Source organism: Nycticebus coucang, chromosome 18 (assembly GCF_027406575.1).
Source record: "Nycticebus coucang isolate mNycCou1 chromosome 18, mNycCou1.pri, whole genome shotgun sequence".
In the NCBI taxonomy this organism is placed as follows: Eukaryota; Metazoa; Chordata; class Mammalia; order Primates; family Lorisidae; genus Nycticebus; species Nycticebus coucang.
The window spans coordinates 17,807,893-17,822,653 of record NC_069797.1 but is presented as its reverse complement, the minus strand read 5'-3'; the positions used below and the strand labels follow the sequence as shown (position 1 = coordinate 17,822,653).

Genomic DNA, 14,761 nt, shown 5'->3' with positions numbered 1-14,761 from the left:
TGTGTGTCTGTCTGACTCTTTCCGTCCAAATATTTCTCTCCGACCCCCCTCCCTGTCTCTCGTCTTCTGATTTGCACTGTTTCTTTCTGTCTGTCTGTCTGCCTCCCCTCTCTTTTCGTCCCCAGTCCCTGTCTTTCTCTGGCTCTCTCTGGCTCTCCTTTGCAATCTGAGCCTCTCCTGCTCGCTCCTGCTTGGAGTTTCCACCCCTCTCTCGCTCTCCTTCCCTCTGTTTTTCTCCATCTCTGAGTCCTCTCCTGCTCTCTCCACCTGTTTCTTTCCTTTCCTTTTTCTCTGACCTTTGTTCCCCGGCCTCTCCCTTTCTCCCTCTCCCTGTGATTGTCACCACCTGTGTGTCCCTGCTGCTGTATTCTCAGGCACTGAAAGCTGCTGTCCGCTCTTTTACAAAATCCGCTTCACTGTTCCTCAGTGACCAATTTTCTTACCTACGGTTAGAAATTAGCTCAGGCCTTAACCCATTTCCTCTGGCGTATCCAAATTAATTAGGTGAGACCAGCTCGCACATTTCAGAATTAGAATAATATTTATTGCACACCCTGGAGAGAAGGGGATGGAAGATGGAGAGAGAAACAGGAGCAAAGAGGTCGGTCACCAAGCAGAGGAGAGCGGCAGGGGCTGGCAGAGGGGCTGGAGCCTGAGCCACATGGGTCTGAGGATGAGGGCTATCACCTTCCTAGGTGCCAGAGGGTTGTGGAGCCTGCTCAGCAGTTGGGGTGGGAGGGACCAAGGCCATTCCCCTGGCCACCATGCTCCACCCTTGGACTACATGTGGCGGGGCCCCTGCACCCAGGTAGTCCAGGGGGCAGCTCTTCTTGAGAAACCTTTCTTCATCATCTTTGCCCCCTTGGCTGTACTGCCCAGGTCAGCCCAGCCCACAGACATTTGAAGCCCTCCCCCAGAAGAAGATGCACTGTAGGGTGTATAGCCTTTCTTCTTTCTTCTAATCACCTGCAGACAGAAGGAGATAGCCTTGCTGGAACCCTCAGTCACACCCATTCTGCAGCAGGAAGGCAGAACTGTGAATGTTCGAGATGCCCTGAGCCCGACAGACTTCAGGAAAGTGTCTGTCCAGCAGGGCCCCAGACAGTGCTCTTGTCCCACAAGGACTTCTTGGGAGATGGGTGCCGAGAATCTCCCCAGCCTGGGACAGGGAAGCTCGGATTGAAAAATTGTTTCTACCGAATCTTCCTTAGCCAGTCTACTCTGGAACTGTCATTTAAACAGTCAGGTGGACAAAAGTTTGTTAGGCAGAAAGCCCTCCAAGGCTGGAACAAGGATTGCTATCGTCCCTTTTTCTGTTTGTGCAATGGCTGGGTAATGTGCCAAGACACAGGGATGCAGTGATGACCCAGGCAGATGAGCCCTCTCCTCTGGGACACACACTGCAGTGTCTCCAGACCCAGCCCGGTGCTCAGGATGTGTTTGTGAACTGGATTGCGTTGAGGATTAAACACTTTGAGTACTGAGTGGGCGTAGCTCAGGCTTTCCCAGCTATGCCTCTGTTGACATTTTCAGTTTTATAATTCTTTGTTGTGGGGACTATTCTGTGAGTTAGAGGGTATTGAGCAGCACCCCAGGCCTCTACCTGCTAGATGCCAGTAGCACCTCCCTCCTCAGCTGTGACAACCAAAATTGTCTTTGGACATTACCACCTGTGCTCTAGGGGGACAGAGTCACTCTAGTTGAGAACCACCAATGTAGATTTAGTCTTGCCTACCAAAGGCACTGGATTTGACTCCGTGACTCCATTTCCTTTTGTGGCACCAGAGAAGTAAGAGTCTTTATAAGAACTTGGGAGGCAAAACAAAGAAAGAAAAATAATAGAAAACAGATAGGTTTTTTTTTTTTTTGGTGATACCTTTATTGAAATGTAATTTACCTGCCACAAAATTTGTATTTTAATTTTAAACTGTATAATTCAGTGATTTACGTGTATTCACAGAGCTGTGCAACTATTATTGATAGCTAAGTTTTGAACATTTTCATCCTCCCCCAAAGAAGCCTGTATCCATTAGCAATCATTCCCCCCACCTACCCCTCCCGTCTGCCTAACTGGGCATTTTATGTAATATAAATGTCTTTGGGGTCTAGTTTCTTTCACTCAGCAGGATATTTTCGAGGTTCATCCATGTCGTAGCACGTATCAGTATGTCTTTTATTAGTGAATGCATGAAATAGGAAATAGATATATGCTTTGATTTCTCTTGGGATCATCTAGGAGTAGAAGTGTGTTGGGTTATATATTAACTCTGTGTTTGACATTTTGAGGCACTGCTAAGCTGTTTATCAGAGGGGCTGTATTATGAACATTTTATGTTCCCAAGCAGTTGTACAAAGGCTCCCAATGCTCTCCATACTTGCTGACACTTGCTATTGTGTGGCTTTTTGGTTGGCGCTGCCCTAGTGTGCATAGAGGGGTATCTCCGTGTGATTTTGGTTCGCCTTTTCCTAATGCCTCCTGGTGCTCAACTACTTTTCATGTACCTTTGGAGAAGTGCCTATTTAACCCCCTGGCCTATTTTAAAACTGAGTTATTTGTTTTGTCATCTTTAGTGTTGAATTATAAGATTTCTTTATATGTCTGGATACAAGTCTCTTATCAGATATAGATGTTGCAATACTTTGTGCTGTTCCCTAGGTAATCTTTAATTTTCTTGATGGTGTTCCCTGATGCACAAACATTTTTAATTTATCTATTTTTGTTGTTGTTTTTGGTGTGCTCTCAGTATCATATCTTAGAAACCATTGTCAAGGCTGGGAACAGTGGTTCACGCCTGTAATCCCAGCACTCTGGGAAGTCAAAGCAGGTGGATTGCTTGAGCTCAGGAGTTTGAGAGCAGCCTGACCAAGAGTGAGCCTCTGTCTCTAATAAAAAAAAATAGAAAAACTAGCTGGGCATGGTGGTGGGCACCTACAGTCCCAGTTACATGTGAAGCTGAGACAAGAGGATCACTCGAGCCCAGGAGTTTGAGGTTGCTGTGAGCTATGATGCCACAGCACTCTATCAAGGGTGTCAGAATGAGATTCTGTGTCCTCCACCAAAAAAAGAAATCATTGTCAAACCTGAGGTCACAAAGATTTACTCCACTGTGAAATATGAGAGATAATCAAAGATTAACTCCTATATTTTCTTCTAAGAGTTAATAGTTTTAGGTCTAATGTTTGGTTATCTATTCATTTTGACTTAATCTTTTGTATGGTGTGAGGTAAGGATCCAACTTTCTCTTATATGTGGGTATCCAGTTGTCCGAGGACCATTTGTTGAAGAAACTGTTCTTTCTCCACTGAACGATCATGACACCCTTGTCGAAAATCAATTGAATATAGATATATGCATTTATAACTTATAACTCACTGTTTTTTTGTTTTTTTTTTTTTGTAGAGACAGAGTCTCACTTTATGGCCCTCAGTAGAGTGCCATGGCCTCACACAGCTCACAGCAACCTCCAACTCCTGGGCTTAAGCGATTCTCTTGCCTCAGCCTCCCGAGAAGCCGGGACTACAGGCACCCACCACAACACCTGGCTATTTTTTGGTTGCAGTTCGGCCGGGGCCGGGTTTGAACCCACCACCCTCGGTATATGGGGCCGGTGCCTTACCGACTGAGCTACAGGCGCCGCCCTAACTCACTGTTTTCTTATCACAGAAAGATGGTAGAAAAGTGTCTCTGATGATCACAAGTGAAGCAGTTCAGGTAACTTTCCTGGATGCTTCATCAAAAAAAATACACTTTTTTTTTGATAATAAAATTATCAACTTTTAGCATTAAATGTGATCTCCAGTGTCCTGTTAGTTTAAAACCCTTTGTTTTGCTAATGGTGAAAAAGATTACATTTCCACGTTAGTGGTTTTTTCCCCAAATGTCCCTGACTAAACAGTGGAAGAGCTGGGATTGAAACTCAAATCTCTTGACTATATAGGCAGCAACTTTTTCTTACTCCCAGGCCCTGAATGTCAGGTCTCAGGACCTGGCCTCCAGGGCTGCTGGATTTCCTTTACCAAGCCTGTGCATTTCTGTATTCTCTCTGACTGTGTGCTCTGTGGACGTGAAGGGGTGGTGGCAAGTGGCTGCTCCTTCCTTTACAGGCTGAGAGAAAAGAAAGGCAGTGAAGGGAAAGCACTTGGAAAATCTGAAATTGCTATATAAATGCCAGTAAATGATAAGATTGCCAGCTTGGTGTTCTTTTCCCAGGAAGGTTCAGCATGTCAGAGGTGGCGTAATGGAAAGAAATAATTCATTCTCAGACGTGTTTTTAAACTGCCGTGGTTGTCATTTCCAAGGGAGCAAAGTCTCACAGCTGGACTTCTGGTGCAAAGGAAGCTTTAGGATGAGGTGGGCGTGGCCTCTCTCCTCAGTGATATCCCTGGGAGTTGGAAGAGTTGCTCCTGCAAAGTAGGGGTGCACTGAGCACTGGGGACCTGGCTCTCTACTATGACAACGTCCAGGTTTCTGTGACTTGTCCACACTCATCTGTGCCTCCACAGAGGGTATCTACAAGTTTCGTTTCCCATTGCCCGTGTTTCTCACGTCACACCCACAGAGGGGTTCCTGTTTGAAACCAGTTGGGGGAGTGATTCCCCCTAAACTATGAACCCCTAGATGGCAGGAATTGGGTCCTCTCTGTCTCTGCAGTGACTGATGCGTGCTGAGTCCTCACCACATGCATGTTTGGTTGTTGAAACTCAGTGATGTGCAAATTAAAGCTGCTTTCTCTGAGTTGGGGGACATCTGGCAGGGGGTTGGGTCTCTCCAACTATGGCACAGTCTCTGCCTGTCTGCTTTCTTTCCTCCTTGAGTTTGTAACTTCTTCCTCCACTGAACTCGGTTGCCTTCAGTGTCCACAGTATCCTTGTGTTCTGATATTTCTCTTTCTTTCTGTATGTCCTCTCTTTGCAGTTAAATCACACTTTCCCCTGATGGCAGGAACTGTGTGTTGTTCTTATTTGGATCTCCAGTATCCAGGGCATGCTACGTGGTGTGTGATTTTGGATGGGGAGGTGGCCCTCTGATATTCATAACCTGCTGCTGAATTTGAGGCCAACTGTGTCAGCTCGTCACTGGAATGACATTCCAATGGCCAGCTGCTATAGATATCTGCCTGGCACAGGTGGGCGTTTGGGGAGCCAGGATTTTGAAAGGGCTCAGAGTTCACTGATGTGAAATGAATTACAGAAAGTAACTATAGTCACAGCCTTTTAGTGTCTGTCTCCCCAGGCATGGCGACCTCTGCCCTGCGTCCCCACTGAGAACAGCCCCAGATGAAGCTGTGACTATTGAGAACTGAACACTGTGTCTCCACCCGCATGTCCCTGAATCAAAGGGGCTGTGAAAGTAAGCCAGCTCCCTTTGCGGTCATGCATACCTGCTCAGTAAATCTCACTGTGTGATCTCCTCCTTGTTTAGGGCTCTGGCTGACATCTTAAGACAACAGGGACCCATCCCCATAGCACACTGTGAAAGAGAAACTATCTCGGCTATCGATACCTCTCCCAAAGAGAACACGCCAGTCAGATCGTCCTCCAAAAACCACTACACCCCTGTGCGTACAGCCAAGCAGACTCCAGGTAAGTGAGAGCTGAGTGTCTTAAACCTTTTCTGAGGCTGGCGAGATGTTTCTGCTGAGTGCTGCAGGTGGTGGACCACACGTGGTACACTGAGGGACTCCGTCATGGACAGGCAAGCTTGTGGAAGAGTTTGGGGACTGTATCCCTGGGGAGAGTGTGGAACAGGAAAGACTGCTACCAGTGAGTGTCTGGGCTAGACCAGGGATGACAGTTGGGGGCATCTGTGATTTAATTCTCTTACCTGAAAGGTAGCTTACAGCCGCCTGGTGGGGTATGGTCATCCATTCTCTCATGTGGTGGGAAAGTTTACACTGCCTAGGATGCTAGATATGTGATAAGAAATTACTGTATCCACAGGTAGAACCTGCTTAATTATTGAAATCTCAAAAAGTACTTCCTGAGAGTGGGAATTATGTTTCTGTTTTCGGCTGACCCTTTCCTGTGCTCTGTGGATTCCCTGGATGTACAATGAGTTGCCATGTTGTAATGATGTGCCTTCTTACTTTTTCACTTGATCATCACTGTAACACTATGAAAAAAACAGCAGGGCTTGTTTTCCTTGTCTTACAGATCAATAAATGAAGCTGGAGGAAATTTAGTAACTTGAACAAGGTCACTGAGGTGTTAATAATAATAAAACCATCAGCAATAACAGTAATATAACCTAAATATTTATTGGAATCTTGCTCCTTGCCAAGAGTCAATGCTGCGCATTTTACATATATTTTCTTATTTATTCTTCATAGCAATCTCAGAAGTGCTTATATTATCCCCATTTTATATGAAGAATAGAAAAGTTAAACAGGTTTCCCAAGATCACATAGTAAGAGAGAAAACCAGGAAAAATAGTTAACAGCAGTTAGGACTAGAAACCCTACTTGAAGACACAAATCCAAAATACCTGAGTAGACAATCTCCTCACAAGTACAGCTTGGGAAAGCATATCTCACTGTGAGCAATGCCAGATAGTCCAGCTGATCCCAGCCCCAGAAACAGATTCTGCTTTGATGCTTGGGTCTGAAATCTTCACAACTATGACATTGCAATCTTTTGGAGGATAGGCTATATAATATGAACTAAACCTGTAATACAGTTATACAACCTCTAGGGGGCAGTAGGCATGCTTCACATCCAAAACTATAGCAGAGATATTGCTGAGATCAAATTTGTTTTACATGCATTCTTTAATTGTCTTAAATTTATTAAGGCAGAAATCACATATTTGCTTTTATGATAGCAGTCATACTCCTTTTGAGAACCCATTAAAAGCTGAGGGCATTCTCTCCTGAAAATATACATATATATACATGTAAAATACATATGCATCTGATAGTTTGTATAGGATTTAAGGGGATTCATATACTCCTCCAAATTCCTAATTTAAGGGTAAAGATGAAGGCTCCACCTTTGCAAAAAGTCTAAGATACATTTTCAGCTTTGACACCATAGGTTCTTAAACAGTAAAAGGAATCTTGGCAAAAAACATCTGGACCAATGATCATCTACCTGACTGCACTTCAGAATCACCTGGGAAGCTCTTAAAAATGCTGATGTCTGGGTCCCACAGATTAACAAGCATGTTTAGAGATTGTTGCCTGCATCCCATTAATATTTTTAATAAGCTCCCCAAGGTGATTCTAATATGCTTCCAGGGTCAAGAATCACTAGTGCAGAAGGAGTCCTTCATTTTATGAGTGAAATGATCTGAAAGCCTAGGTCAGTAGTTTTCAAACTTGGCTGGAATCACCTGGGGAGTTTTAAAAATTAAGGATGTCCGGGCCCCACCCCCGAGATTATAGTTTACTTTATCTGAGGGTGTGGCCTTACTGTATGTGAGAATGAGGTGAGGGGTGTAAAGCTTTCCAGGTGACTGTAATGTGGAGTGAAGTTTGAGAGTTACTGGGCTATGGGAATTGCATAAATCCAGCATTGTAACTACTCTTCTTCTCACTGGTCTTTGGTCCAACTTTGGTTTTATCACCAGTTCTGAACAGGGAATTTTGTTTTTTCTGGAGGTTCAGCATTTGAAGTCAGACTCCTCCTGGGCCTTGTTGCAACTCTGGAATTTCAGGTCACTCTGGCCTCAAAAGCACCTCTGGTTGTTTATCCTCCCCTCTCGCTGCTTGAGTCTTCCCTGTCTCATGCACAAGAAAGCTAGTTCCGAACCACTGAATCCAGACTTAATCCACTGATGAGGCAGACAGTCTTCACTCTTAAAGTCACAAACCAATGTGGGGACTCTGGGACTGTCCCGCCCTTGTTTTGTTGCTGCGTATTTGTTTCTGCAGAGAGTTACAGTTTTATCCTTTAAGACTTTTGTTATTAGAACCTTTACCCATGTTTGTATATTAGCACTCTGGGATCAGCAGCTCTGGAGTCTTTCCTTATTGGCAGCAGACGAGTTGATGTATCTCCAAAAGGCATTGGTATGCGACTGATATTTAAACATCCTCCACTGAGCAGGGAGATTTGTCATTTCTTCTGGTTTCTATATGTATCCTTTCTTTTAGTGAGCTAAGAAAGCAAGCTTACAGTTATATGATTCACTTCTATGTTTCAAGAAATATCCACTGACACCCCCCACCCCCCTGTCTTTCTCAAATTGGAACTCTCTATTTCACTTTTAGAGACGGGAATTGTTTCTTGGCCTCAGAAAGCATTTTCAGTTGTGACACTTGAATTTAAAAGCAATTTCAGCACAAGCCACAACTTCTGCAGCTTATAATGGACACAATGCTTTTCAAAATAGCTGATATCCTTTGCAATTGGAGCAGAAGTTTAAACAGGACTTCGGGTAAGCATTCAAAGTAGAAGTTTGCTGTGATTTTGCCACTCATCAAATCAACAAACCACCAATTTTAGGAGTGTGGTGGCAAGAGTTGTTAGGTGGATATTAAGGAAGATAGCCAGACATGCCAGGAGGAATCAGAACGTGTGGGTCGCTTTGCTCTTTGAAATGCCGTGGGTGAGTCACCATACCAGCCCAAGAGTTTCTCAGAGATGCAGGCCGTGGGCTCTATCTCACTCACTGAATGGGAACCTGTATTTTAATGAAATCAATTCACAATTAAAGTTTGAGAAGCCTTGGGAAAGCATGGGTTCTGAACTATATCCTCCTCCTTGGTTTGTTCTTTACCATGCATGTGACTTGGGGGCAAGTTTCTTTGTATTTTTGAGTTTTGAATTAAATGAATGAGTGAATCAAAGGCAAGGCATTGGTGTCTTCAGACCTGGCAGGGCCCATGGTTGTGTCTGGGGTGGAGTTCCTGGAGCCTGGCCTTTCCGTGCTTGACTCTGGCTGGAGGCACATCTTCTGGGGAGGAAAGTGTTTCAAGGGGGTTGGTTAGGGTTTTGGATATTGAAAGCACATGCTTGTTTGGTGCAGGAAGTGGAGTTAGGGCCCTGCAGCAACAATAACAAAAACAAGGATACCACAAGTACCGTGGCCTGAGCACTTACAGATGTGGTTACTCTTCACGTCCAGTAGAGAATGGATCCAGCAGGATTTCTTAGATGTGGCTGCTCCTAAGCTCACCTTTCCTGATCCCCAGCCTCCCCAACACCTGTTACTCTCTCTAACTCTTCCAGGAAGCACCTTTCTAACTCTTTGTCTTTTTTGGGGGGGAGCTAATTATTAATCACCCTTAAAGAGAGCCCCCAAATGGACACTTAGTTCAGAGACTGGAAACTGGTGAAATCTGCTTTCACCACCCCCACCCGTCAAAACTGGCTGCCCCCAGACCCTGGGTGCTCTGAGTGTGGTCTGTGGGTCAGCAGGACAGCATCCCAGGGGAGCTTGTTGGACAAGGGGAGTCATGGGCCCTTCCCTAGATCTGCTGAGTCAGAAACTGCATTTTAATAAGACCTTTAGAAGATTTCACACACATTAAAGTTGAGGAAGACCCTGGCTGCACATGATAATTGTATGGAGAATTCTGAAAGGACTAATGCCTGGCCCTGACCCCACAGATTCTGTTTTAATTGCCTTATAGTAGGGCCTGGGAAAACAAACAAACAAAAACTCCACATAGTTCTTTTTTGTTTGTTTGCTTGTTTTTATTAAATCATAACTGTGTACAATTATGGGGTACAATATGATATACAGTGTGGATTGCTTAAATCAGACTGATTAACATAACCATCATCTCACTTACTTATTTGTTGTAGTAAGACATTTATACTCTCAATAGTTTTGGAATGTACCATTGCATTATGCACAATAAGTGAGATCCCACCAAATACCCTCCCTCCTCCCATCGTCTCACCATCCTTCCCTCTCTCATCCTCTCTCCTCCTTCTTTCTGGACTATAGTTGTGTTTTATCATTCATATGGATGTGTAAGTGATGATATATTTGTTTCATAATAGTCTTGAGTACATTGGATCCTTTTTTTCCATTCTTGAGATACTTTACTAAAAAGAATGTGCTTCAGTTCCATCCAGGTAAAGGATGCATAGTATTCCATGGCATACATATACCACAATTTGTTAATCCATTCATGGTTTGATGGGCATTTGGGTTGCTTCCATGACTTGGCAGTTATGAATTAGGCTTCAGTGAACATTCTGAAGCAAATGTCTTTATTGTAAAATTATTTTTGATCATCTGGGTAGATACCTAGTAGAGGAATTGCAGGATTGAACGGTAGTAAGAGCACAATAAGTAAAGCAAACAGACAGCCTTCAGAACAGAAGAAGATTTTTTCAGGTTATGTTTCTGACAAAGGTCTGATAACTAGAATCCACAGAGAACTCAAGTCAATCAATAAAAAAAGAACAAATAACCCCATTTTCTTGTGGGCAAAAGACTTGAACAGAAACTTCTCCGAAGATGACAGGTGAATGGGTAGCAAACACTTGAAAAAATGTTCAACATCTTTAATCATCAGAGAAATACAAATCAAAACCACATTGAGATATCACCTAACTCCAGTAAGATTAGCCCACATCACAAAAATCCCAAAACTGCAGATGTTGGCATGGATGTGGAGAGAAGGGAACACTTCTACATTGCTGGTGGGATTGCAAACTAATATGGCCTTTTTGGAAAGAAGTTTGGAGAATTCTTTTTCTTCTTCCTTCTTTTTTTTTTAGAGACAGAGTCTTACTTTGTCACCCTCGGTAGAGTGCCGTGGTGTCGCAGCTCACAGCAGCCTCCAACTCCTGGGCTTAGGCAATTCTCTTGCCTCAGCATCCCAAGTGGCTGGGACTACAGGTGCCTGTCACAACACCCAGCTATTTTGTTGTTGTTGTTGTTGTTGTTGCAGTTTGGCCAGTCCGAATCTGCCACCCTCAGTATATGGGGCCAGCACGCTACCTACTGAGCCACAGGTGCCGCCCGTTTGGAGAATTCTTAAGGAGCTAAAAGTTGACCCACATAGTTTTTATATCCAGAAAACATTGAGAACTGGCTGTGAAGGGAAAATAAGGGAAACATCCTTAGAAGACTGGCAGGGGGTGGCCAACCTGCAGCCAAGGGCCGCATGTGGATTAAGTGAGGACTTTTTTACTTAACTATGGTGATGTGTGTCACAAAAATTATGCATGAACCTTTTTTATTTGCTCGTCAGCTTTCGTTAGTGCTTGCCTATTTAACATGTGGCCCAATAACAACTCTTCAATGTGGCACAGAGGAACTGAAAAGTTGGACATCCCTTCCAGTGTGGGTTGACATCAAGACTCACGAGATTGAGAAGGGTTGGCCTGAGATTAGAGGTTGCAGTGATATGATGTCCCCTCTGTGGCAGGTGGGGCTGGAGGTATTGCATGACTCAGGCTCATCTGAGAGAGGGCATATCAGTATGCAGCTATGAATGGAGACATCTAGGCATAAGCAGATGTGAGTGGAAGTATCAGAACTGTTTGGGGGACTAAAGGAACCATCAGGAGATGTACCACCTCGGGTTGCAGGTCTGCCCTCCAGCCCCCCACCTCAGCATCCTGTGGGCTTGGTCTTCATGCACAGGAAGGAGGGGAGACCTAGCATATTTTCCAGGCCTCCCCCACGCCTAAAGAGTCTGTTGTGGGGTACCTATCCCTAGCAGTAGCCATGAGATTATGTGTCGGGGTTCTAGCATTTTTGATGTCTAACTTCATATCATCAAGAGTGAGTGACATCAGCTGGAGGCGATAAATATTCATTCCCCATCTCCACACCACTGTGAGTTGTATAAATGAGCAATCCGTCATCCTGCCGGTTGTCAAAGCCACACTCTTTAACGGCAGACTACAGGAACTGAGGGCCATGACTCCTTAAGCTCCGTGGAGACCATGAATGAAAGCTGCACAGGTGACAGAGGAGCGCTTTGCCACAGCCCTGCGTGACCCGGCCCCATGCCCTCCCCCAGGTCCCTGACCTGGCTCCTGCAACTCTCTGCTTCCCTCAGTGGGCTCAGGCACCCTGGTCTTTACTGGCCCTCCTCGCTTGGCTTGTATTCTTGCCTTGAGGTATTTTCCCTTCTCTATTCTTGCGGCCGCAAATTTTCTAGCACCAGATATTCACACTGTGACATTTAATGCTCAAGTGGGATTATTTCAGAGAGGGCTTTCCTACCATCATCTGTCCCTGTCACCTGCTCTCTTTTCTTCCGAGCACTTACATCATTTAACATCATATGTCTGTTGGCTCATTTGTTTATTGTCTCTGCCTGATCAGAATGTGAGCTGCATGTAGGCAAGGCTTTTATCTCCTAACATTGTCATGTCCCAGAACCAAGAATGTTGCCAGAAGATCTTATTTCTCAATAACTGTCCAGGGAATGAATGAAGGGTGACCAGTCATTACGGGGATGGGTGTGAGGAGCCACATAGCTGTGAGGTGAAGAGCTCCCGCCCATGCTGCATACCCGTCTGGTTGCCCTCTCTTCAAAGTAAACACAGAATCAGTCACTTGAACAGCCCAGTCGGCTGGTGTCTGGGCAGCTGTCTGAGCTGGGAGGCCCTGGTTTCCAGAGCCCAGGCTTCTCACCAAGCCCTGTGGCCCTTCTTTTGTCTGGGGATGACCCAAAACTCTGTGGCCAGCTGTAGCCAGAAGCTGGGTGCTTCACTTCTGTGGCTGGGCTTATAGAGGATGTAACCCAGGGCACCCTTCCCACTGTGTTTACCCTGCCAAGAAAGAATCAGGGCTTTGGAGGCCCCGGCAACCCAGGAGAAAGTCCCCACTTCTGGAGATGGTTTCAGTGCTACCCGTGAAGCCAGAAACTGGGCCATGCTGCTGAGCTCTGGCAAAGTGCTGGTTGACCTTAGACTCTCATAGGAAATGGACTTTTTTCAACCATCCCCAAGGAGACAGAACTAGAGGAGGCTGAGGTTTTTTTTCTAGAGGAGGCTGAGATAATAGCCTCGTAAGGGATGGTGAAATTAGTCTGCCTGGCCTGTATGTGGTCTACAAGAAAATTGAGGCAGACAGGTGCTATCTAGGTGCGTAGGTGAATGCAAAGCTATCAGAGCAGAATCCCGAGCAAATAATATCTTAAGTCTACCCTGTCCATTGTGTCATTCCCCATAATTATGTTGAGCACCAGTTATAAAATGAATTGTACTTCTTTTTATTTTTAATGTGACTGCTAAAGAAATGTAAACATACATACGTGGCTTACATCTGTCATGCACATTATATCACGTTAGACAGTGCTGCTTTAAAGGTATTGATTTAGAGGTGTTCATTAAGCGATACTGAGTTCAAGTTTCAGCTGTGAACATAACAAAGCTTCTTCTGCCTTGGAGCTTACCAGGTATGCGAGGAGACAGAAAGTAAATAAGTAAATAACTTCAGAGAGAGATGAATGCACAGGATCTCATCAGGCAGGTGATATGTTAGAAAAGCTCGTTGGGGGAGGGGGAGGAGGTGCTGCCTTTGATAGTTTGTTCCTACTAGGAGGTATTTGAGCTGACTGAAGGGAGGAGGGAAATGGAATGGCAAGTGCAAAGGCCCTGAGGCGGAAACACACCCAGTGTGCTGAAGGAACAGAAAACCGTCACAGTTGTGTGGTGAAGGAAGGAGCCAGTGCTATGTGATGAAAACAGAGGGGTAGACACCTGCCCATCAGGCAAGATCTTGGGGGTCACAATGAGAAGCGTGGATTTTATTTAAGTGTGGTGATCTGATTTCTACTTTTCTGCTTGTCTGTAGCAGAAACAGGTGTGCTAGGGGAAGCAGAGCAATCATTTAGTCCACTTTCTAATTGCAAGGTGGGTAACTAGAGGACTTCTGACTGCCACTTCTGCAGGAAGACTCTCTCCTATAAAGGGCAGGGGGTGCAGGTAATAGTCTGGAGGCTTCAGAATCAGACAAACCAAAGTCCAAATCTCACCTTGGCTTGATCAGCCTGGACGTTTGTCCAGCCTGGACCCTTAAACAGGGGTTGGCAAACTTTTTCTGCAAAGGGCTGGACAATAAATGTTAGAGGCTATGCAGGCTATAAGGTCTCTGTGACACTACCTTGTTCTGCACCTGGAGCACAAAAGCAGCCTCAGGTGAGTGAGTGGATGTGGCCGTGTTTCCATAAAATGTAATCTGTGGTAACAGGCAGGGGGCAGGGTTTGGCCTGTGGGCTCTGGGTTGCCAACTCCTGCTCTTAACCTCTTTCTGAAAGCCACAGCCACCTTCCATGTGACATTTCCTCCCAAGTGGAAGTGACACAGAAGATGTCCAGGAGGTGCTCAGTCAGTGTTAGAACCATCTCCCTCTTCCCTTCCTGAGCCCCTGGACCTGCTGTGGCTGCTCACTCCTCACTCTGCAGCTGGTTGAACTGGGACGGATGCAGGTTGATGGCTGAACCATGGCACAGCAGGCTCAGGGTCTCCAGGGTATGCCTGTGCCTCAGTTCTTCTGAGTCCTTTTTTCCTATCACTTGGGTGACGATATGGCACATCACTAGGGGGAATGGCCAGTACCCCCAGGATGATGGCAAACCCAGGATCCAAAGTGTCTTGGAGGGTGCAGACGCCCTACCGTCTCATGAACCAGGCCCCTCTGCTGCCCAAGGCCCATCTTTGGATTCTGTTCACTGTTGATACACAGAGACGGCATCCCCATGACGTCTACCCTTCCCTCCCACACCCTGCTCTGCTAGCTTTGTTCCTCCAGCATTGGTGGTGTGCTCAGAACCCCTCCTGTCACCTCCAAGGACAAACCTACCCTTTGTTTCATACTTTCCTCCCATCTCTCCTTGACAGC

General features: G+C 45.5%; 1 protein-coding gene across 2 annotated transcripts in view; it reads left to right on the top strand.

The window, feature by feature from the left end:
* SHISA6 (shisa family member 6) overlaps window positions 1-14,761 on the top strand; it is a 308,461-nt gene that overhangs the window by 16,927 nt on the left and 276,773 nt on the right. For both annotated transcript variants that reach the window (XM_053569796.1, XM_053569795.1), the window contains exon 2: window positions 5,423-5,583. In XM_053569796.1, coding sequence (XP_053425771.1) covers window positions 5,423-5,583 — 161 coding nt within the window. The remainder of the gene's footprint in view (window positions 1-5,422; window positions 5,584-14,761) is intronic.